Source organism: Oxyura jamaicensis, chromosome 1 (genome assembly GCF_011077185.1).
Source record: "Oxyura jamaicensis isolate SHBP4307 breed ruddy duck chromosome 1, BPBGC_Ojam_1.0, whole genome shotgun sequence".
Classification (NCBI taxonomy): Eukaryota; Metazoa; Chordata; class Aves; order Anseriformes; family Anatidae; genus Oxyura; species Oxyura jamaicensis.
Window position 1 is genome coordinate 8,037,837 of NC_048893.1, and position 23,033 is coordinate 8,060,869.

The 23,033-nt window shown below is 36.9% G+C and overlaps 1 protein-coding gene across 2 annotated transcripts in view; it reads left to right on the forward strand.

Moving 5' to 3' along the window:
- The window catches only part of SEMA3D (semaphorin 3D), a 142,991-nt gene that overhangs the window by 101,262 nt on the left and 18,696 nt on the right, over window positions 1-23,033 (forward strand). For both annotated transcript variants that reach the window (XM_035334552.1, XM_035334562.1), the window contains exons 9-14: window positions 3,286-3,400; window positions 3,777-3,846; window positions 4,760-4,904; window positions 16,773-16,995; window positions 19,957-20,045; window positions 21,894-21,935. In XM_035334552.1, coding sequence (XP_035190443.1) covers window positions 3,286-3,400; window positions 3,777-3,846; window positions 4,760-4,904; window positions 16,773-16,995; window positions 19,957-20,045; window positions 21,894-21,935 — 684 coding nt within the window. The remainder of the gene's footprint in view (window positions 1-3,285; window positions 3,401-3,776; window positions 3,847-4,759; window positions 4,905-16,772; window positions 16,996-19,956; window positions 20,046-21,893; window positions 21,936-23,033) is intronic.

Here is a 23,033-nt window from a genome sequence, read left to right on the forward strand (position 1 = left end):
TTGCAGTATTTGAACACATCAGTGATTCATTGCAGACTGACATTGTCTTCTTTTTGTACCAACCCAGTATCAAACAGATTTTCAGGCTGTATGTCTTCTCTCCAACCTTTCAGAGGCCAATAATAATGAACTATGATGGTCCAAGGAATCTGTAGCAGAGTAGGCAGATATGATTCAAAGCTAATGAGTTTGAACTAATGTGGTCTGAATGTGAATAATCACATGTTCTCCAGCAGCTGAAGCTTTGAGACATATCTCATAGTCTGACCTAATATGAACCATAAAATATTGTTAGGAAAGGAGAGGGACATCTTCTTCAAAGCATAGAGATGTTCAGAGATTTCTTAGACAACTACTACTTGAGAGGGCAGGAGCACAAATATGCCTAAATTGTTAATAGGTTGTGAACCCTGTGCTTTGAGCTGAGCTAATACCACCTGTAGATAAAACTGCCACAGCCTTTGGCAACTCCTGTACTTTATCCCCCAGTGAATCTTGAGCATGGTTTAGGAAAACAAAGACACTGCATTATTCAGAGATGACACAAAGAGTTGAAGAGTATTATATGACTGTAAATCAAACTAAAAATTAACAAGATTAAAAATAAAATGAAAAAAATTAAAAAAAAAAAAGAAAATGTTCATTTTGCTACATTCAGCAAAAGCAGTAGGAAGAAGCATGTTGGTGGGTATGTCAGTACAAGAACAAATTTTTAAACCATTGAAAGGTCCTTTGTGTCTCTGATTTCTGCAGCATGATTTTTTTTAACACTCTGGCCTCAGAAGAACTTAGTAAATCATGAAGTGCTGGCTGGTCATTGAATTCCCCTTGCTCCTTTGTATATAGTACAGTATTATTGGCACCATTTGGGTCTATCCTTCACACTTAAGGCACACTTAGTGAATGTCTGTACTAATGTCTTTTAAATTCAAATAACATGGTTAACATCATGTCCTGGCTTGAGAGTGAGGAAATACGGATACATCTTATACTCAATGGAATCTTATACTTTAAAGCACATAGCACTTGCTAAAACTGCTTCCTTCAAGAACAAGATTTGGTTCACACTACTCTCTAGGAACTCAGTGGAACTACTGATACTTTTAAAATAAGCATTTACAAAAATGTTCTGTTGGATCACAGCTTAAGGGTGGTAAAATACAAGTATGCATTTTCAATCTCTTGCAGGATCTCAATGCCTGCCACTGCAGCCCCATCATATCTTGCTTCCTCCCCTGTTCCTGATCCTAGCCAGGCTTTTAGAGACATCTCAGGAGCCAGTGACACTGTTCCCCATCCATTAGAAACCTAAGTGGATGCCCTGCAATGCAAGAATTGCTTAGCTAATCCAAATTGCCAGAGGAAGAAAAAGCTTAAAGCTTTTTGGTTTTTAAGATTCTTTCTTGCATCTTTGTAATTGTTTGGTTTTAGTTAGTCCTCAAAGTTTATCTGTCATGCCTTTGAACAGAACACACACATGCAGAGCTTATTTTTCCTATTGGCTTAAGGCTGCTAATTTTGACACCTTTGTAATAAATCTGTTGGCTAGATGCAAAGCTCCAGGCTTGGCAGGACTTCAGGCAAGACGGGAGGTAGCAATTCTTGTAAGAACATGAGTTCCAAAGGCGATAGATTAGCAAGAATCATTTCCAACTGAGCTAACCTATTTAAAAGTACCAAATGCATGAAAAGAGAAGCTGGTACATTACCAGAGAAGTGTTACTCCTTGTGAGGTGAATTTCAGCACATTAAACCATCTTTCTGAATGCCTCTAATGATACAGCCCTGAAGGGCCAAATACAGTCCTTGGAAATACTACATAATACCCTTAGAGTTACAAAGTGAAAGAAAAAGAGAGAGAGAGAGAAACAGAGAGAGAGAAAGAGAGAGAGAAAGAGAGAAAGAGAGAGAGAAAGAGAGAAAGAGAGAGAGAAAGAGAGAAAGAGAGAAAGAGAGAGAGAGGAAGAGAGAGAGAGGAAGAAAGGAAGAAAGGAAGAAAGGAAGAAAGGAAGAAAGATTTCTCCTAATAAATCCAGAGGGGACGAATATTTATGACCAAATTTGTTGTACTTAATTTTACAGCACAGGCCCAATTATCTTCAAAGTTTGTAAATGAAAATAAAAAGGCATCTCCTACAGATGAGAGACTACTGTTGGTGATAAGAACATTTCTCTTAAAGGACTGAATTCATGGTTCCTGCTGGAACTTTGTCCTTAAAAATGTTAATTTGAAAAACCTGGGGCATAAATAGCACTGTAGAACCTAAATACGTCTGTTATTTGGAGCCAAAGAGGACAGATAAATGTCATTTGATACATTCTTCATACACTCAGTGGAAGAAGAGTGGAAGAAGAAAAGCTCCTAACTCCTTTTTTTTTTTTTTTTTTTTTTTTTTCTTCATCTTTCTTATCATAATGCTCATTATTTTGAACAATTTCTGTCGTGGTATTTCATTTCCCTCAATGAAAAAAAAAAAAAAAAAAAGGAAAATGTCTAAATATTTTAGAAATATCTTAATTTCTTAAATGTAGCTAAATGGAGTTGGTGTACCTTTAGTGTATTCTTTCACCTACGTAACTGAAGCATGTAAGATCATAGGATCAAAGTCAATAGAAGGACACCTACTCTTCAGAAGGATAATTCAGTTTTCAAGTGACCCTCTATGATGTTTTTCTTTCTCTGTTAACTAAAGGGAATTTGGGCAAGTGTGCTCATATCTTGGAAACCTATAGTAAAAGAGATTTAAAGAAAAAAAATCCTTTCTTTGGAGGAGGAAATGATGTTTCCATAACAAAGATTATTGAAATATGACTGTTTTTCCCTGGAATGCATATATCTTTGTACTATATAAACAAAACAACACAGTACTTACATCTCTGGAACAGAGGAACAGATGATTAATATTTTCTTCCTCCCTCCCCCCCTTCCTTCCTTCTTTCCTTCCTTCCATCCTTCCTTTTTTCATCTGTCCAGAATGTTCTGTATTATTTTTAAGTTTGTAAACAATTCTTGAAGAACCACTGATTGCAAGAATTAACATCACAGAGAACAAGAAATCACATGTTATAACATATGCTTCACAGCATTCCAGCTGTGGAGCTGTTCTGAGAACATTGCAAACAGATTTGGGTATAATTAGGAGTTTTTAATTGCTTATTGCTGAGCTGAGAAGTGACTACTCTAGCTACTTATAAGAAGGTTGTCCTGCACTTTATATCATGTGTTAGAACTGCTCTTATTTTACTTTTTTTAGCAATTTAGTCTTTTCATTTTCTTCTTAATAGAATGATATGGGAGGTCAACGGAGCCTAATAAACAAGTGGACTACTTTTCTGAAAGCCAGGCTTGTGTGCTCAATACCCGGTCCTGAAGGAGCAGACACACATTTTGATGAGCTGCGTAAGTTAGATATCTTTAACGGCTTATTTTGTAATCAGCTTTGCTTGGTTTTGTTTGTTTATTTGTTTGTTGATTGGTCATTTTTGTTTTTCTTTTTAGAGAAGTACCACATCTATTTCTGATTTTACTAAATTTCCAAAGAGTTCCCCAAGCTGGAAAGTATATTATTTATTATAATAATATTATAATTCTATATAAAAAACAGACTACATGCAAATGGGCAAATGTCAGAATATTAGTATAAATTCATGACAGAAACTAGACAAAAATAAATATTTGTTATATTTTTACAAATATTCAAATTATAATTGATAAATGTAGAGATGTTGAATGGGTGTTTAATAAATATATATATATATATATGTTTGCATTACAGAAGATATATTCCTGCTTTCTACAAGAGATGAGAGAAACCCTCTTGTATATGGAGTCTTCACTACAACAAGGTATGTATTAGGAGGAACATGTTACCTCTGGAAACAAATGCAGAAGACCTTAATTGGGGATAGATTAATTATTTAATGAATCCCTCAGCTGTATATTTTATTCAGGTGCTTTATGTTATATTGTCAGGAAGGAAATTATTATTTTGTTTCTGTAACCTTTGAATTAAGTGTAAATAATAAAAATAAGTAATATACTGTACAGTGCAATTACAAAGAAAAATTGCCAAGACGCTCCTTAACTAAGAAGCAGCCACTACTGTGGCTCCATAGAATATGTAATCACACAAAAAAATAAAATATATATATATATATATATATATATATATAATTTAATTGAATGTAGCACAATTAATGACATAGCAAATGAAGTAGCTGGAATACATGCCACTCAACAACCTGGGATGGTGTTCTTTGTGAAAGTGAATTCTTATTTATTTATTTATTTATAGAAAAGTACATAGGAAAAAAAGCAAAACAAAACAAAACAGCAACAAAAAATAAATGTTTATTTCTAACTCTTTGATTATCTGGTAAATGCAATTTTAATTCTCAGGCACATCACTTGTGTTATCATTAAAATACAGACTTCCAGAAGCGAACATAATATAATGTCCTTCATCTGAAGAAAATTCTAAACTTAATAGCTAATAAATGGTATCTGGAACCTGCTGAACACTAGAAAAAATGACAGTCTATGAAGTGATCCCAAACGCTAACAAGTTCAGGTTTCATCTGAGCAAAGCTTTACACTGTAATGACAGTGACATTAAATATCAGACCTGTCCACATTGTCTCTTATTTAGCACCACTTATTTCAGTTCTCAGGATTGATCGAAAACCCATCTCACTCAGTGGAATTAATGAATGAGGTGTGCATGGAAGATGTGCTTATCAGTCTGTCTTCTTTTTGCAGCTCCGTCTTCAAGGGCTCTGCAGTTTGTGTGTACAGCATGGCAGATATCAGAGCTGTTTTCAATGGCCCCTATGCTCACAAAGAGAGTGTGGATCATCGATGGGTGCAATACGAAGGTCGTATCCCATATCCCAGACCTGGTACAGTAAGTGTCTCCTTAATTACATACTTCTATTTTTACTCAAAGGCAATCATACTTTTCTCCCCTCCATGGACTGTCAATTTATATTTTCCACTCAGGATGTTTCAAATTATCCTCATAGCCCTATCTCTTCTGTTAAGAGCTCAGACATCTACCTACTCTTTTTCTGTTTATATATACAAATATACATTTTCCATTTATCTGAGGTAACATTGTGTCCAGACTATCTATTTCCTGACTGTCTCCTATTATGGTCTCTTACTGTCCAGCTGTATTTCCATCTGTTGGGATCACCGCTGAGGCACCAACACTTTATAAAAAAAAAAAAAAAAAAAAAAAAAAGGCATTTATTTATGGAGGATTAAATTATGATGGGGTATTTTATTTGGAGTATTGTATTTCTGTTAACTTTGTGTTTGTTAAAATCCCATTCCTTGAGATATGGTCATTGATTCTATTATGTGTGTTTGGGCATGTGTTGTGTTTTGAAATAAAATAAAGAGTTAGTTGCTACAGATTTTGTGTGATGAAAGACAAGTAGTAGGAAGAAAAGTGAAGTTTAATATCTGAAAAAATCTAAATCCAAATTTGACTTGAGATGTAACCATCAGGTCAAAAATGTTGAAAGAATTTAGTAAAGAACTTCTTCCAAATTAAATTTGGAAAAGCATGGACCTATGGTACAGCTGAGGAGGAAAAAAATACGTCTAAAAAATGCATTTACTTTTAAAACATCAGCAAAACTTTGAGCAACTCTTGTTACAATCACTGTAAAATAGCAATGATTTAAGAATAAGACAGACACTATCCAGGACAGCTTTACATTATCTTGGTCTGGTACTCATTGAACTAGTAATAGGGAGCTGCATAAATCTAGTCAAATGCCGAGCTACTGAGGTTGGACTGCTGCTCCTTGCCTAGAAGCCTCCTGGTTGTCTCTCACTATTTCTCTGACATCTGCATTGGTGTAACCATTGCTTCAAGCCATGTTATCTTCTTTATTTACCTCTTTTTTTTTTTTTTTTTTTTTTTTTTTTTTTTTTTTTTCCCCACACCTTTTCTTGTATCTTTGTGCTTTCTTCATCATCCTTCCAGTGGATCCAACTGCTTTGTCCATTCCCTTGCTCCCTGTTGCACTTAGTCATCCTTAGCTTCAGCAGGTCATGCCATGTGCTCTGATTATCTCCTCTCAGAGCTGCAGGCGGGTGGGGAAGGAAGGCTTTCCATAAAGAGTAAGGCAGCTCCAGCCTAAGATCAGCACTGCTGGAGCAAATAAACTCCTAATTTAGACACCACAGGCTTACACATCTCTCTCTCATGCAGAATATATGGTGCCCCCAGAAAAGAAGATTACATTTAATTATTTTATTATTATTATTTTAGCATGCACAACTCCATTACTGGTTAAGAAGTGCAGATGCGTTTTAAGTACAAAAATGGTGCCAGTGAGAACAATAGCTGGTCCCATGGTATCTGAAGAGATTAAAATAACTCTCTTGAAAACATCACAGTGCCCCATAAGGATGAACACTCTGCAGAGATAGACGGGTCATAAGCTCATTGCATTTTTGAGTGTATTAGCCATCACATGGTTGAGCGGGGATTCGCAAGGAAGGAAACATGTCATGCTGAAGTATATCAATGTTGATCTTTATCACTGATTTGTATAACCATGCTCAAAGTATTTTAAAAGTTGGAAAGTTTAGAGTAAATGGATATTTTCCATGAGCAGCCCCTTAACTCTCTAACTGCTTCCTTTAAACACCTGATAACAGCTGTGAGAAAATAGTCTTGTAAAAATCCTTAGGAACTCTGTACCCAGTGGATTTCTGTAGGAGTTTGTCTGACCAGGAGCTGAGAAGGGAAGTGGATTTTACTGAAGAAAGTTCTCTGAAGAGAGATATATGTAATATTTACTATGTAGATAAGGTAAACTTATTGCTGCATACTTATTTATCATTAGTCTTAGTGAACTGGAATAGGCTTCAGGCAACATACTTCAGGCTTGGTAGTTTAAGATAGCATACTCATATAAGAGGTGGATTCACACCATGCTCTCACCCTGAAGTGGGCTAGGCCAAACGTCTGGATCTGAGCAAATTTAAGGTGGGATCTGAAAGGGCAGCGCAATGCTCAAAGGCAAGGAAAAGAAGCAGCACACTACATGCCCAGAGAATGCTGCAGTGTGTCTGTATGCTGAAATGTTCTTCTATAAAGATTAATTTCACCATTTCTTGCCAACTATGGGGTGATTCAGGAATGTACAGAACAAAGCCAAAGAGGGATAATCTGTCCAGTTTTTAGAGTTACTAGAGCATTTTTGAAATTTAAGCTCTACTTAAGTGTTGCATAAAGCTTAGCATAGCCAAAACTGCCTTAATCTTATATTTCAAATGTTTTAAATTATTGGAAAAGTCTAAAAATGGCAGTACTAGGAAATGCATTTCCTCTGATGTTTGACTTTTCAAGAGGCATTGGCTTCCTTTTCAGCATTTACACAGAAGCAAGAGACTGCTTACCCTAGCTTAAATTTTTGCTCAGCTGCCTTTATCTCCTAAGTAAATAAGCTGTTCACTATAGAGGCTGTGACCACTTTGATATTGAAATTTTGACAAAATGCTTCCTGTGGCAATTTGTGTCTGAGATAAACTCCCAGCATGACCATGATATCATGCCTTGGCAATGCTGAGCACCGTGAGTGTGATGCAGTGGGGTCTGCCTGCCCTCTGGCGTCCTGCAAGACCCTGGCCAGGCTGACTTGTGATCAGATGCTGCGATGCATGTAGCACTTCTACTCCAATTTCTCCCAGCAGTTTTAAAGATCAAGCAGAAATGGTGGAAAATCGAAGCAAGGCTTGAAATCTATTTCAGTTTGGAAGATAAAAAAAAAAAAGAAAAAAAAAAAAAAAGAGAGAGAGAGAGAAAAGAATCAAGCAGCAGGCAGCCCTGGTACAAAGGGCTATTTGAAAACCAAGAAAGCTTTTGCTTTTTCTTCTTTAGCATCTTTTAGATGCCTAAAAATTGGACTTGCATAACTTCAGCTGTCCCTGGATAACAAGTCCAGTTTTCTTCCAGTCTTTCAGGGTTTCACCCAGGAAATGATCCTTTGATAAAGAAATCATCAAGGACTTTCTTTAAAATGTATTCTGTATTCTGAATCAGAGTTTTCATCACACCCTCCTAGTAATCACAGAAGACTTTTGAACAAGATTTTCAGTGAATTACTAGAAAACAGAAGTTCTAGCTTATTTATATAACTGTAACTATTGCACCGAGACTAGATTTTGAGAGGAACATCAGTGTTTAAAGATGCAGATTAACACATAGTCTAGTATGTCATAGTGCCTAGGTATTTAATTGCTATACAAGGCTATGCTGAGTACAATGGATCTAGATTTCTGGATCAGCAAAGTAAGAATCTTGCTGTTTAATTGACTTAGCTATAAGAAGCGGCCCAGCACAGAGACATTGCTTTTCTCCATTTGTGGTGTTATATCTCACCTCTTTCCACTCCAGATCTGAATACCAATATACCAATATATGCTTCTGAGCTTCTGTATTCTTTGTTGTTCTCTCTCTCTTTAAAAAAAAAAAAAAAAAAAAAAAAAAAGTTCCTTTACCGTCAGATCTTTCTGTGATCTTCCTCATTTTTTCTTTTCTTTCTCAGTTGCTTTTTCTTCCTTTCTTTAGTGAAATTCTTTTACTTCTTCTGCTAATCCAGTGCTGTGGTGTCCATCGAGATATGGTGTCCATCCCATTGGGAGTTGGCTGAGCCATAGAGAAATACTGTGCCAAAAGCCTCCCCTTGCCCTCACTTCTGGTTAATTTTCCTGCTTTAATAAGTATGTTCATAAAACACTGAGGGTTGCACAGGTTTCCTTTGTTATTTTTAGACTTACCTTTCTCTTTCACCTGATCTTTTATGGGATAGACTGCATTCTTTGTTTCTCCAATTCCCCTCTACTTTGATCTCCCCACTGTAAATGGGGCTGCTTAATTAAGTGAAATGTTTCACTTTATAGGTTTATTTTCCTGAGAAAGCCTCCTCCACCTCCTCCTACATACCAACATGTTCTCCCCAACATGAATCACCTCTCAATTCATAGCAGCCTTTCAAAAGGCTGCAAACCCAGTCACCTTTCCAGTGTGCTGAGGTCAGCAGAAAATTAAAAAGTGCCACCCACAAAGCTAAGTTCACTCACCTAGCTGATCTCAGATGGTTAACCTCACATTAATGTTCTTTTTTTTTTTTTTTTTTTTTTTTTCACATTTTGGGGGAGGTTGAGGGTTGAGTGAGATTAGATGTTGATTTCATTTATAATTTTGTCTGTTTCTCTGTCCAGCAGAACCTGACTCAATATCCTGTCCCATGTCTTCTTTCAGGTTTAAGCTGCAAGGCTGTTGTGAACATCTTTACAGGATGGACAATCCCTTTACGTCCATCCTCTAGAGAAACACTAAAGTTTCAGAGGGGCATGTCCAAATGCAAAATGTTTTATGAAGCTCTGATCAGACTACAGAGAAAAAGCCACACAGTCTTTATGACACTTAGGAACTCAAGTTCCTTCTCCAGAATGGATTAGTGCTGAGTCTTCACCAGCAAATAAGTGCTTAAACCCCAAGAGTCATCTCTTGGCTGTCATCTAAATCACAGAATATCCTAAACTATAAGTACCCAATATTCTAAGGTTCTTCTGGGCATCATACCAGTTCCTCAGTGCTACATATCAGTGGCTCAGTCCTCAGACTCTGCATTTCTCATTAAACTTATATGCATATAAATTCAATTTGTTGGGCAGATGGAGGATCCCTTTTTAACACAGAAGTGACTAGCTGAAGGTATTTCTTCTGTTTCTCTGTTTTTTTTTGTTTGTTTGTTTGTTTGTTTTTGTTTGTTTTTGTTTGTTTGTTTGTTTCTTGACGGTTCGCTGATAACAGAACTCACTTGGAGTCTGGAAGGCTTTACCTTGCACTCCAGGAGAATGTTGATTATATGGCCATATTAACTCCTTCGTAGTTAAACATTAATTAGCTGAGAGCTTGAGCGAAAAGGACAGTGTCACTATTAGCACCTGGCTGCAGTTAGTACATGCTCTCTGAGGGAGGGTCTGGTCCTCTAGTTCCTGCTGCATATAATATAAAATAGAGAGCTTTTCAGTGGAAAACAGATCTTCTCCATTCCTGGTTAACATCCGAGCAATATTCTTTTCTACTCTTGGCTAAGCTGAGACCTAATTATCCCATGAAAAGTGAAAACTCTTTCAAACAGGAAGGAGGGGGGAGCTCCCAGAATGGCTCTGGTCCATGTGTCTAGAACAAATGGACACCTCCACCAGAAGGGAAGCCCAGGCTAAGGCATCTAATTCCCAAAAATGAGAGAGATTTAAGATGTATTAAATTCCTTTACATTTCACACTAGCTACCTGAGATGATCCCAAGAGAGTGCCTTACTGGTATGGTGCTTAGTTCTGTTTGTGAAAAGCATGAAAGTTTCCAGTCTAGAATTGAAAAATCTCCCCAGCAGATGCCTACTTCAGTCAGTGTTATGAAATCCCAATTGTGCACCTAGCCTATGCATGTTTGAATCTCATTGTTAAGCGCGTCTAAGGGTAAATGTGACGAGTCTCATTTAAAATGGGGTTTTTGACATACTTGAAACTGAAACTCGTGTAGTTCACAGGGAGCATCATTCTGTTTTAAAATTGTCCACAGACAACAGCACTGCTGAATTAAAGATACATAATTAAATGAAAATGATTTTTTTTTACATACCTTAAATCTAGATTCCCAAATAATTGTCGCAGTTTTAATAGGTGTTAGATCCAGCAGCTCTTACTGACTTCACTGGCTGGTGTGAAGCACTATGCATTTTGGCAAATTGGATGTTTATTTAGGAGCATAACTTCTGGCACCAGCTTTTAAAAATCTTGGCTAGGATTCCCATATAATGTTAACACAGTCACACCATACATCTTAGTATTGTGTGAGATCTACACATCCAGCACTCTACTAAGTTGTAAATTTAATAAGATGAGAGAGAGAAACAACAACAACAACAACAACAACAACAACAAAGAGACAGAAGAACTTAGCATGTGCAGTATTGCTAATTTAGAGTCTACTTGCTTATGTTTGAGAAAGATTAGCCTTAATTTATCACTTCATGACTGCATTTGGATACAAATAAAAGATGAGGGAATAAGAAGGTATTTTTTGCAGATCACCAGGGCTTAGGATTTGGTCCAGGTTGATTAGGGTTAAAGTGAGTTCACACTGAAGACGTGGGAAAGGCTTTAAGTTACTACTGAACTGATTCTTTAGAAGTTCATATAGCAGTTTATACAACGATTGAATAGAGATACTCTTAGCAATTTTAACTCTGTTTCTGTTTTTGAGGCTTGTTTTTGTCTTTTACTTTTCATTTCTGAACATGTACATTTGTATAAAGATAGCATTTGTGACAGTGAACACCTAAGCAACTTTGAAGAATAAATTACATGGTGAATATATCTCCTGCAAGATTCCTATCTAGCAGTACTAATTTTAATAATTTATTTTTTCTTGACTTCATCTATCTAAAAGAAAAGCATCTAATCTGAGCTAGTTGTTTAGACTTCTCTATCAGAAGAAAAGAGACAGTCACCTCCTTTCTGCAGTTCAAACACAGCCAAGATAATTTAGGTCAGGTGAGATGAATCCCATGTCTGTTGCAAAAGCAGAAGACGATGAGATAGCACAATGATGGTACTCTAAGAACATTTATGGAGTCAGACTCTCTTGTAGTCCACATGAAACAACCCTGGCAGTGTATTCCTGTGACATTTGGTATAAATGCAAATCTCTTATTGTCTCTAGTGGAAGATGTCACATATCTGAAACAGCTTCTGGTGTTGCTGATGTGAATAAATGTGAACCGGGTAGAGAACACCAATATCATTATCACATGTGACATACACCAGGATATGAACTCACATTTTCAGAGGTGAAAGGCTGCTTCACTCACCTACTTGGCCATAATGCCTTTATCTCTGTGCATCCTATTGATTGCTGTGAAAGGAAGCACAAACCTACAGGAATTGTTCTGTAATGATGGGTGGACACAGATTCAAACAGCTGCCTGAGGACTTTGCCAAAGGGTGGCCCAAATGAATTTTTCATTCCCTTGTTCCATCCATCATGCCACAGTTAGTGATGCCTCTGGAAATAACTCCCTTGGCCAAACATAACAGGGTTACACCTGCCCAGCTGCTCCTGGTGGTCATGCTGTCTTAGGATGGGATCCAAAGCCTACTGAAATAATTGGAAAAGTTCCTACTGACTCAAGTGGATCTTTGGATCAGATCCTTAGTTCTTGTTTCTACTAAATTAGCTCTGCAAACTGGCAAAGATTTCCCTATATTATACCTGGTAAGGTTTAAGTCTTTGGTAATATTTCAACAGCTTTATTGTTCCATATTGGTAGACATTTTATCCTAGTGTTTTTTAGTAAGTGATATCATTGTTCTCATCTTCCTCTGTTGATAATTTTTTGGCAAAAATTTAGAACATTTTTAAGACCTGTGGGTCTACTCCCACAACTATGAACAGGTGAGCAATCGGCAAATTTCCATAAGATGTGACCTGTAACTCAGAGTTAGTGGGTGATAGTATGAACCACAGAAAATGTACATGTAAGGGAAATCAACCTCTAGTACTCAGTGAGGGGGAAAGTGAATTACTGCGTGGTTGGAGATGCAAAGAATAATGAATTTCTTTCCAGTTCTATATAGAGTAAATTGATGTAAAGGTGGATAAAGAACATGGGCTTCTTTGTATTGATTCCCAAAAAACTTTGATTCAATCCCTACAAAGATAAAAATCAATAGGGCTTTTGGAGGTCTGGCATAAGTGAAACACCGCCCTTCCCTTCCCTTCCCTTCCCTTCCCTTCCCTTCCCTTCCCTTCCCTTCCCGTCCCTTCCCTTCCCTTCCCTTCCCTTCCCTTCCCTTCCCTCCCCTTCCCCTCCCCTCCCCTGCCCTCCCCTCCCTTTTTTTCTTTTATTTCTGTTCCATCACACCCTTATTTTTGTCTCTTTTGCAGTGTAATACAAAATCATATATTTCTTTGTGATATTATTAAACTGATATTGCTGTCTTCAAAAACCAATCTAACTACAGCCTGGCTTAAAGGTATAACCTTGCAAAGCCTTCAATTTCTGAAAGCTCAGCAGAAAACAGAACAAGGGAGATTCTACTCAGAGAGTGAATTTCTTATGGAAAAGCTAGTATAAAACCCCTAGGGATAACTTTTTTTTTCTTTCTTTCTTTTTTTTTTTTTTTTTCTTCAGTATGATTTTCCTCTTTTTCTTCTTTTCTACCTGTATTAAACTGGGTTTGCAAGGAATTGTCCTTTATCAGAGTACAATAATGCAAACTCATTTTGGTTCTCTTGTCAGTTCATTCACAGACATACTTTAAATTGTATATTGAGAAAAATTTCTGAATATGTGATGGATCATATCTTAATTCATAGACTTATTGACTGTGGCAAAATTTGCAAAAGCTATTAGATGATTCAGGAGCCTAAGCACTATTCCTGTCTAGACTCCCATTTCAGTAAGACAAATACTTCTGCTGAGCTCTCCCTAGCTGCCCCAGGGTGTGTTGTGTGCATCCCACAGCCCAGACAGAGAGCAGGCAGTGGAAACCCAAGGGAGGGAATGTTCCAGGTTGGTCCTGAGCCTGTGGGGACAGCTTTGCTGCTGGTGGCTGAAGTTGTGTGGCTGTGAGAAGGCAGTTCACCAGCAATGGAGGAGGGATAAGCTCAGCTCTTGGCACTGTATGTATTGTTCTTAATGTGAATATTTTGGATAATATCAAACTTCACATATTGGAACAAATCCTAATAGCAAGACCTTAACTGGCACCATAGATAGAATACATGTCAAGCTGGAGATGTGCGAATGCAATCTAAAGTTTTGGTAGAAATCAGTTCTGAAGCATTGTACTGCAACTTCATTACAAATCTTAACTTTTTTCCAGCACAATACAAAAAACATTATTTCATCACATTGCTTTCTTCACAGGCTGTGTTATGGCTCCATCTGGCAGGAAATAAAGAGATTACTTAGTGTTAAAAAAGCAGAAATTGGCAGTTCGTATGTAAAAATGTGTATTTATATATAAAAATGTGTCATTCCAATGTAACACTGGAATAGTGTTTCCCTCTCATCTTATTAGTATTCAGGATTAGTACCACCACAGTAACACATCTAGGTGTCTCCAGCTTCAAAAGAGAAACTTTCTTAGATTCAAATTAGAGACTAAGTTTAAAGCAAGGGATGACAAAGAGATAAGGACCAAGGGATGACAAAGAGATAAGGCATGGGAAGGAAATCAGATGAGCATGAGAGATGATGAGTCACCAACACGATTGGCCCTGAAAGCAAATATTCCTGGGCTCACCTGGAAAAGCATGGAAGGGAGAGATTTGATGGTGGTTGAGGAGGTAGGGTTATGGGTCAAACAGAGGTGGGGGCTAAACCCATCAGTAAACAGAATATCCTGGGGAGGTATCTAAGGGGGGGTGGAGGGTGGGGTGTTCACATTAGCAGTGGTCTGGACCTGAAGAGGAAGAGACAACATTGTTCAAAACCAGAGAAAAGGCAGCCAAGCTGTCAGCCTGAACAAGAGTTTCGGCTATGTAGAAGAGTAAGAAAAGTGACTTCTGAGAAATAATGAGCTGCAGGGATCATCCGGCATCTGGAGAATCTGCTTTTATTACAAGAAAAATAAATGTGAAGTGTAGGATGTTCAGTTCACCAAAAAGATGTGGCCTCTGTTCACAGGCCAAATACAGGGTATTTCAAATCTAGAAAAACTAGCATGATTAAAGCACTTGTTAGTGGCCTTCTCCCACAGTAGCTCTTGGAGTAATTCCCAAGAGAAATCAAGCTTTAGTCAAACGTGGGGGCATGCTGGTGGGGCTCTTACCAACTTCTGGCTCGCTGCACCCATAAGGCAAAAGCTCAGCCTCAGTAAGAGGAGCAGCCACCCGTCTATGATCACAAAAGAGCAGGGAGCTGGCAACAGTATTTCTGCTTATGTCTCTCTCATTTCTTTTTGTACTTTATTCTTCTCTCCTCTGTTATACACAGATGAAGTATTCTGTGATTTTGCTGAAGGAAATACTAAAAGAAGAAAGTCTTCAATCAGTGAATAAATAGATCCTGTGTCTTCAATCAGTGAATAAATAGATCCTGTATTTTAAATACTTGAGATTATCCTATATTAGACAGCAGAGGGCACTCTAGACTTGCTGTTGGAAGTCGCACAGTAAAATTATTCAGTATGTAGCAAATTTAACTGCATATAGCTAGCTATCTGTGCCTTGAAATGGAGAGCTAGACTGCATGATAGGTCATTCCGTTCTTCCTTCACCCCAGACTTGATTTCCTTGTCTTGTAAATAGCCAAAGTGATAATACTCCCATGAGTGGGGCAGGGAATGAGGAGATGAAATTCTTTGTAGATGTACCGATCCCATCATGAGAACTTTTCTGGTTTACAGCAGTGCTTTTGAAAAATGAAGTAATGGTGTCCAAATGATTCTTTTGGATGAGAAGAAGAACTGAGCAACCTGATTTCTGACTGGCTTCACAAGTGTTTTAATAGAAAACCCAATTTCTAATAGAATATAGGTTTTATCTGTGACTTATATATAAGACCAAATTTCTGAAATGATCTCTACTTTTGGAATCTATTATAGTATTATATACAAGTAGTTTCTAAATTTTTTTTAATAGGTATTTTCCTACATTTGTGGATTGTTTATAACTAAATTTTGCTGTCTCTACTATATGATGTGACAAAATGTTAAAAGTGCACCACAGTCTTGGATGAACTGCTTGAATGTTAGTAACAATGATGTATTCTAATTACTGGTGATAGTGGTGTGGATGTTAAAGCATATCTCCTACTCTCTTTAGGAACGCTACTAGATGAAGAAACAGAAAGGATTTTGGACATGGTTTTAAAAGACATTTGGTGATAAAATTCAAAAATTACACATAGTTTTAAAGTAGTTTGTGTTTGCAGATTTGTTAGTGCAATAAATATTAATTATTAGCATGATTCAACATCAAACATCTCTTTTCTAATGTTGCCTTTTTTTTTTTTTTTATTGCTGCCTTATAAAAGCCCCTCTAACTTCTAATTTAAGTTATCAAAACTCTGACTAAGAAAGAAGAAAAACCTATAGGAGTTTTTTCTTCAAAGCTTGCATGTATCTATAGGTAGGTGCAGGTGTGGGCATATAACTAACAGGAACTGAAGATTTATAATTCTAAGTAGCAGCAAAAATTGGGAGATGAAAAAAAATAGCAAGTTTTAGGTGGTTTTAAAAGATAAAGGAGAATATGCAGGATAAAGAAAAATGAAGATGAAGGGAAATCACTTTTGAAGAGAGAGAAAAACTAAAAGAGAAGAGGTGACAGTAGAGAAATAAGGAAGAAAGCTGCCCTTTGAAGAACTGGAGGAGCACATGCTGGAAGTGAATACAGAGCTTCCCAGTGTGCTTCCACACTTTCAAAACATCACAAAGCTTTGGAAATTTTAAGTCAAATTACCATCCAACTGGTAAATGTGACTTACAAATGGATCTAGCTGATATGCTAGCAGGTATTCTTTGAATTGGTGTGCGTTTATGTAAGTACAAAACAAGAGAGCAGAGACCAAAAGTGTTCTGCTTTTCAAGGTAGCTGAGGAGCTGGATAGAGCTGTAGAGATTTCAAAATGGATAGGATGTCTTTCCCAATAAGCAGAAAAACCTGCAGATTTCAGGTATTTCTTTCACAATATTCATCTCAACTTCTTGGTCTCTCTTTTTCTTTCAGTGTCCTAGCAAAACCTACGATCCACTAATAAAATCTACAAGAGACTTTCCTGATGAAGTCATTAGCTTTATAAAACGCCATCCTCTGATGTACAAATCCGTTTACCCGGTGACAGGAGGACCAGTATTCACTCGGATCAACGTGGACTATCGGCTGACGCAGATTGTTGTGGATCATGTCATGGCAGAGGATGGGCAATATGATGTTATTTTCCTAGGAACAGGTATGACTGGACTTCCACTATCATTTTGCACAAGCCCCACCCTTTAAAAACACTTTTAGTCCAGCAGGTCTCAAATAAACCTGTTGATTAACATCTTTTCCCTAATCACGCAGCTTCAGGAAGCATTAGATGCCCCCAGTTCTGTGCCAGGACTTCATAAAAATGCTAAGATTGTATGAATTTGTCCTCTCAAGAGATTTCTTCTGAGATTAAGATTTTAATGCCTCTTAGTCCCTAGGTGATAATCCAGTTAAGGGTCAGAGTACCTGGACTTTCCTACCCTCCAAGTGTCATTCACTACCTGTCTATGTTATGTGGCTCTAGTTATTAGATATTACCATGCAACATGAATAGCTCCAAACAAGAGAGCCAGGACTGAACAGAGAGAGGCTAACTTGGTAGGGAAGAAACCTGCTTTTCAGTCTTTTTGTCAATAATTATGTATGTATTTACATTTTTATGATACTTTAAGGAAAAATTCTGGGTTTACCATAGTAATTAAATTCAAAATCACTGAATAGATCACCCGACAGCATGATGGCATACTAAGAATTATTATCATCCCTATTCATAACATTTCTAAAGTATAATCCTTCATCTTATTCCACAGAAATTTCTTGTTCTTAATCCACAGTTTGAAGTTTCCTCTGTTGTAATAGCTCTTATCATGCACTTTGCACCAGAAGATCTGAATGCTTTACTAAGGATGCCATTGCCATTACTAAGGATCCCATCTCACTGCGGGTGAAAGTGAGGTACACAGAGGGGAAAAGATTTATCTGAGCACGCACACGAGTTTTGGAGAAATCTTTGTTCTAATCCTACCCCATTGTTGTTGGGTTGTGCAGCATTTTGTCTGGACTATAAGCAAATTTGAAGTCATATAGCTACGCATACCCTGAAGTGATCTGGGGACAGGTGTGAATTGTCACAGAACATTTCCTTTTAAAACGTGTGGGTTTTCTCAACCTTCAGGAGGTTCCCAGCTGCACTATCACATACACAAGTTAAGAGAGAGCCTCTCCCTGTGCATTTATATCTTTCAGCTCAATCCACTTCACAACTCTGTCTTCCAAAAAAGAAGGTGTGAGACTCCCCTACAACTCAGTACAATCACAGTGCAGTGGTATCAGATGGAAAAGTGCATTTTCGTAGAAAAGAACATTAATGTGGCATTTGCTCCCTGGCTGCCTGGGGAGGCTAGGAATAAAATTTACGCATGATGACAGAAAATCCTTGTTGCTTTCTGAATGCAATCTTTAATGTAGTCATTGGCAAATGAAAGTGAACCAATTCAGGCTGTGAGCTGCATAATATTCTAGAGAACCCATTAGAGCTTGCTTTTCTAGTGATATTAGTGAAGAAAAATAATGTAAAACAAGCTATAAGAAAAGATGGGTTATAGTTAAAATATAAAAGATATTCTTTCAGTGATTGCAGAGGTTGTTTTTTAGATGTTTGCTATCCTCTGCTACAAAATCTGTCATGGGAATAAAATTATACTGAGAGACCAGCAACCAGAATATTGCCATGTTACCTGTCATTATCCAGCACTGGTGCTAACTCTTCACAGAAATTGGTTTGGAGGTGTCCAGTCTCACAGGTACCAGGCAGTCACTAGGTGGCACTCCATAACGTGCTAGTTTTTTTTTTTTTTTTTTTTTTTTTTTTTTTTTTTTTTTTATCATGCTTTCGTTAAAAATGAGTTTTCTTTTACAGAGGCATGTGTTTTTGTTCCATTTTATCTCCTAAACGTGTCCTATGGAAAAAAAAAAAAAATCTAAACAAAAATATAAAATTTCAAATAGCACATAGAGAAACTGAATACCAAATAACCTATGAGATTTTTTTAGCAGCAGAACAGAAACTTACTCTGTGTTTTAATGTATATAACCATGTTATTGTAGAATTTAGAAAGACAGGCACATGCAACCATGCTGCAGGTCTTTTAAGATACACAGGCTTTGGAAATTATGTCCAAAACAAAACAAAAGTCTAATACATAAGGCAAACTGAAATACTATTAACCTTGACTGGTAATATGAGCTTCTGTAGTTTGGAAAAACAATGAAAATCTCATTCTTTCCATTACAATGTATTATTTTTCATTATTTCAAAATGATGGTTAATGCTTAGCACTAAGCTGTGCTGTGTCATTTCCACAGTGAATATTCCAGTACCCAACCCACTTTTTTTTTTTCCCTTTTTTTTTTTTTTTTTTCCCCCACAGATGAAGAATTCAGGTTGAAATTAATGAACAGAGAAAATAATAATAATAAAAAAATAATAACAATGAACAAAACTCAAGATAACATAAAGTAATAAATTTTGCAATGTTTAAACATTTTTTTTTTATGTTGAATTGAGATTTTGTGCAAAAATCTCCCTAAAATGAAAAGACAAATTAAAAAAATGTGTTATGTAATTTTTCCACATTAAAATGAAACTTATTTCTGATTAAGAAGCCATGCTGATGAAAATTAATCCAATATATAAAAATAAAAAATAGAGGTTTCTACCAGTTTGACCCCCTAAAGTGGGTCTGTTTAGGGTCAAATGGGTCCCAATTCCATCTCAAGGAAACATGCAGAAAGATCCAGCTGGGATCACGAATGTGCTTGTGCTTATGAGTGTTTGTATGTATGTGTATTTGTGTAGTAGCTAGACCACCTTTGTTGAGCACAATCTACAATTGCGTTGGCTCTGCCATATGATAAAACCAAACATATTTTATAGAGTTATGTAGGTAGCAATAGATGCAGGTAAGGATAGATGCCATTTGAAGGCTACATCCTTGATGCATTAAGTTTATTTTCAGTGCACAGTTTTTATTTTTCATTTATTTTATTTTCTAGCCTAAGTTTACAGCATCACTTTTTAAAAAGTATATATAAAAGTTGATATGAAGTAAGAAATGGAGTAGCTGAGATGTGGGGTTTACTTGGTGAACATTTGTTTCAGATGTAGGCACAGTCTTGAAAGTTGTGAGTATCACAAAGGAGAAGTGGGCTAAGGAGGAAGTGGTCCTGGAAGAGCTGCAGATATTCAAGGTAAGAATTAACAGATGCTATTTCTATTATTCAGGGAACTTTAAGGCCCAAACTGGCCTTGTCTGTCTGGTTGTTTGCTTGTTGGAACTAGTTCAAGTTTCAGAGAGACACTATGTACATTTTTAAATGTCTTGGTATTCTTTGATGACTTAATTGAAAATAATAACAAAACCAAACAGACCGTGATTTTTCAGACTCATAAAAAGTCCAATTTTTCCTGCCTTGTTCTAGTCTGCAATCTTATTATGAGAACAAATTATTTATTATTGTATTTTTAATGTTGATTTTCCAGTTGTCTCAGCTTTGTGATTATTCTTTATTTCATTTACAAACCAAACAAACAAAAAATCCACAGATGTAGAGAAGTTCTTTAAAATAAAACACTTTTGGAACTGAGAACTGAAAGAAAATAAACTAAGTTTTGTTTATCATTGTGTTTTAATCTTTTGGAGTTGGTTTTAATCTTTTGAAGTGTTTTTGACCATTTTGATTTGGTTATTCTGGCTGAGAAGAAAAGTCACCAGAGCCCTTGTAACACCATTAACTTCTTCATAAATAGAACTTGTAAAACAAATAAACAAACAAACAAAAAACCTCCTTTCTGCTGCACAGGCATAATTTCTGATTAATCTCATTGCTATTGAGGAAGATTACACAGACATTCCATTACAGCAGGAAAATAGAGATGTGCTTTTCCTGATTTTCTTTTCAATTTTGCAGTTTCTTCTCCATTCTTTGCTTCCTTTTCACCTTCACCTATATAGCTCTTTTGCTTCACCTTCACCTATATAGCTCTTCTTCAGTTTTCACCTTGCTTTTTCATTAGAGTTTATCTGTGTCTCTGGCATTTTGTCTATGTTCTTGCATATTCTTCCTCTTATGTGCTACATGAGGTCTCAGCCTGAATTTCTGTCCATGCTAAATATAAGATTTGAGTCTTAGAGGCTGTGTTTTCCAAGCATGAGGACAGAATCTTTAAAAATTATTTTTGTAATGATTTTTGATATGTCACGTGTATGATAAAACTTTGATTTAAAACTTCTCTATGCCTTCTTCTAACTGTCTCAGACACCGATTATAAATATTGCTCTGAAAATACCAAGATTACTCATTGGCCTGCCAAGTAATCAGGAGTTTCAGCATGCGCACCAATTTGCTGCATTCTTAAAATATAACGTCAAGGGCAAATGTACCATATCATATTTAAAACAAAACAAAACAAAAGGTTATTTTTTTTTCTACTCAGCAGACATTCCTTCACGTTTTTATTGGTAACATTTATTTTACCTCTATGGTTTTGAATCCAGAAAATTAAAGGGGGTGAGGGGCTGAAAAAACATCTCTTATTTCCTAGAACCATATTAACATTAAACAGTAGGCTTAGATTAATTATCTTCTATTAGGAGATAGATAATACTCAGAGCTTTGTCCTGTTCTTACATCAGTCACTGGCAAAAAAAATAAATAAATCACTGTCTTTCACAGAAGCAAAATACATCCTAGTGCAGAAGATCTGCCTTTGTATCTCTTAAATGCCATCTAAGCCTTGCAAATAGTGTTGAATAAGAACTTAACTTGATGCAAAGGCTCATTGCTAGTCCCCAGGTTAGGACAGACTGCAAACTCTAAGAATTAAAGCCAGTCACCTTGTAAGTAGCAGGGAAAAAATATAGGAGGTATTTTTGGAAGCAAGAATGTAGTGTTTTGTTTGGTTTTGTTTTAATATTAGTTTAAACCACATAAATTAATCTGTAATTTAATTTACCTTTTGGGTATGTTAGTGTCTGTTCTCATTTTATTAACAAAAGGGAATGTGTAAACTAATGAACTTTCCTAATTTATTTTTAGCACCCTTCGTTTATCTCAACTATGGAGATTTCTCAGAAGCAGGTAATCACAAGCTCATTTAATTACTGCAGGATGTATGGTATACTGGATAGTTAGTTTGTAATTTTCAGGTGGCACCTGTTACTTATTGGCCAAACTTTCCATGGATAACTCATAAAATGGATCTGGAAAGAAGGGGATATGATTGAACTTGTTTCCCTGCCTAATTCACATTTGCTTACAAACAGTAATTTGTGTACCCAAGCTGGTAATTATTCATGGAAACCAATCTTCATTCATATGCTTGTGGGATTTGTGAATGAAGTCAATGCACATTCATTTTCCAGACACTAGAAATACTTGGCTCTTTACAATCTAGCAATAAATTATTATCATTATTATTGTTATTTTTTATGTATTAGTAGTCAGGAGAGCTCAGGGCCTCATTGTGCTGAATGTTGTGCATGCACAGCCTGCACACCAGCCCCCTCTCCTCTTAATTCACTGTCTAAATCCGGGTGGTCCCCTCCTGGCAGGGGCTGGTCTCAGTTGGCACTCCCCCTATGGGAAAGGGTTTCAGGGCAGCTCCGAGCTCTGTGATGGCTCCATGCAGGCTCAGGAAGCAGCGTGACACCAGAGCCACCCCTTCCATCCCCATGGAGGTGGCCGGAGCAGAACACACCAATTACAGGAGGTATTTTGTTGTTCAGGCACGCACGGAACAGCTGGGTCCCATCTCCCCCCAAAAAAGGTGGCAAGCCAGCTGGAAGTGCTGCATGAGCAAGCTCTGGCTCAACAGCAAGTACTTGGACCACCCTTGTCTCAACAAGCAATCCACTCACCCATTGGGGAGAGGGGAGTAATATTATCCTCATATTACTTGAAGATCAGAAGCAGAAGATGATGTTTTATTCACACAAGGTCATCACTAGTTTCCAGACTCGTAATGTCATGTCTATCCAGCCCCTTATTTTTAAATGTGTAAATAAAAATAAACACTCCTTGCCGTAATTGCTTTTTTTTTTTTTTTTTTTTTTTTTTTTTTTAACGCAGCACAAAGCCAAAAGTGTAAGGGTGTTGAGTGCTGGTATCTTTCCAGGACAGCAGTCCCCTTTCCATCAGGATTGATTAGTGGGGAATGGCCAGTTCACACTGAGCCCT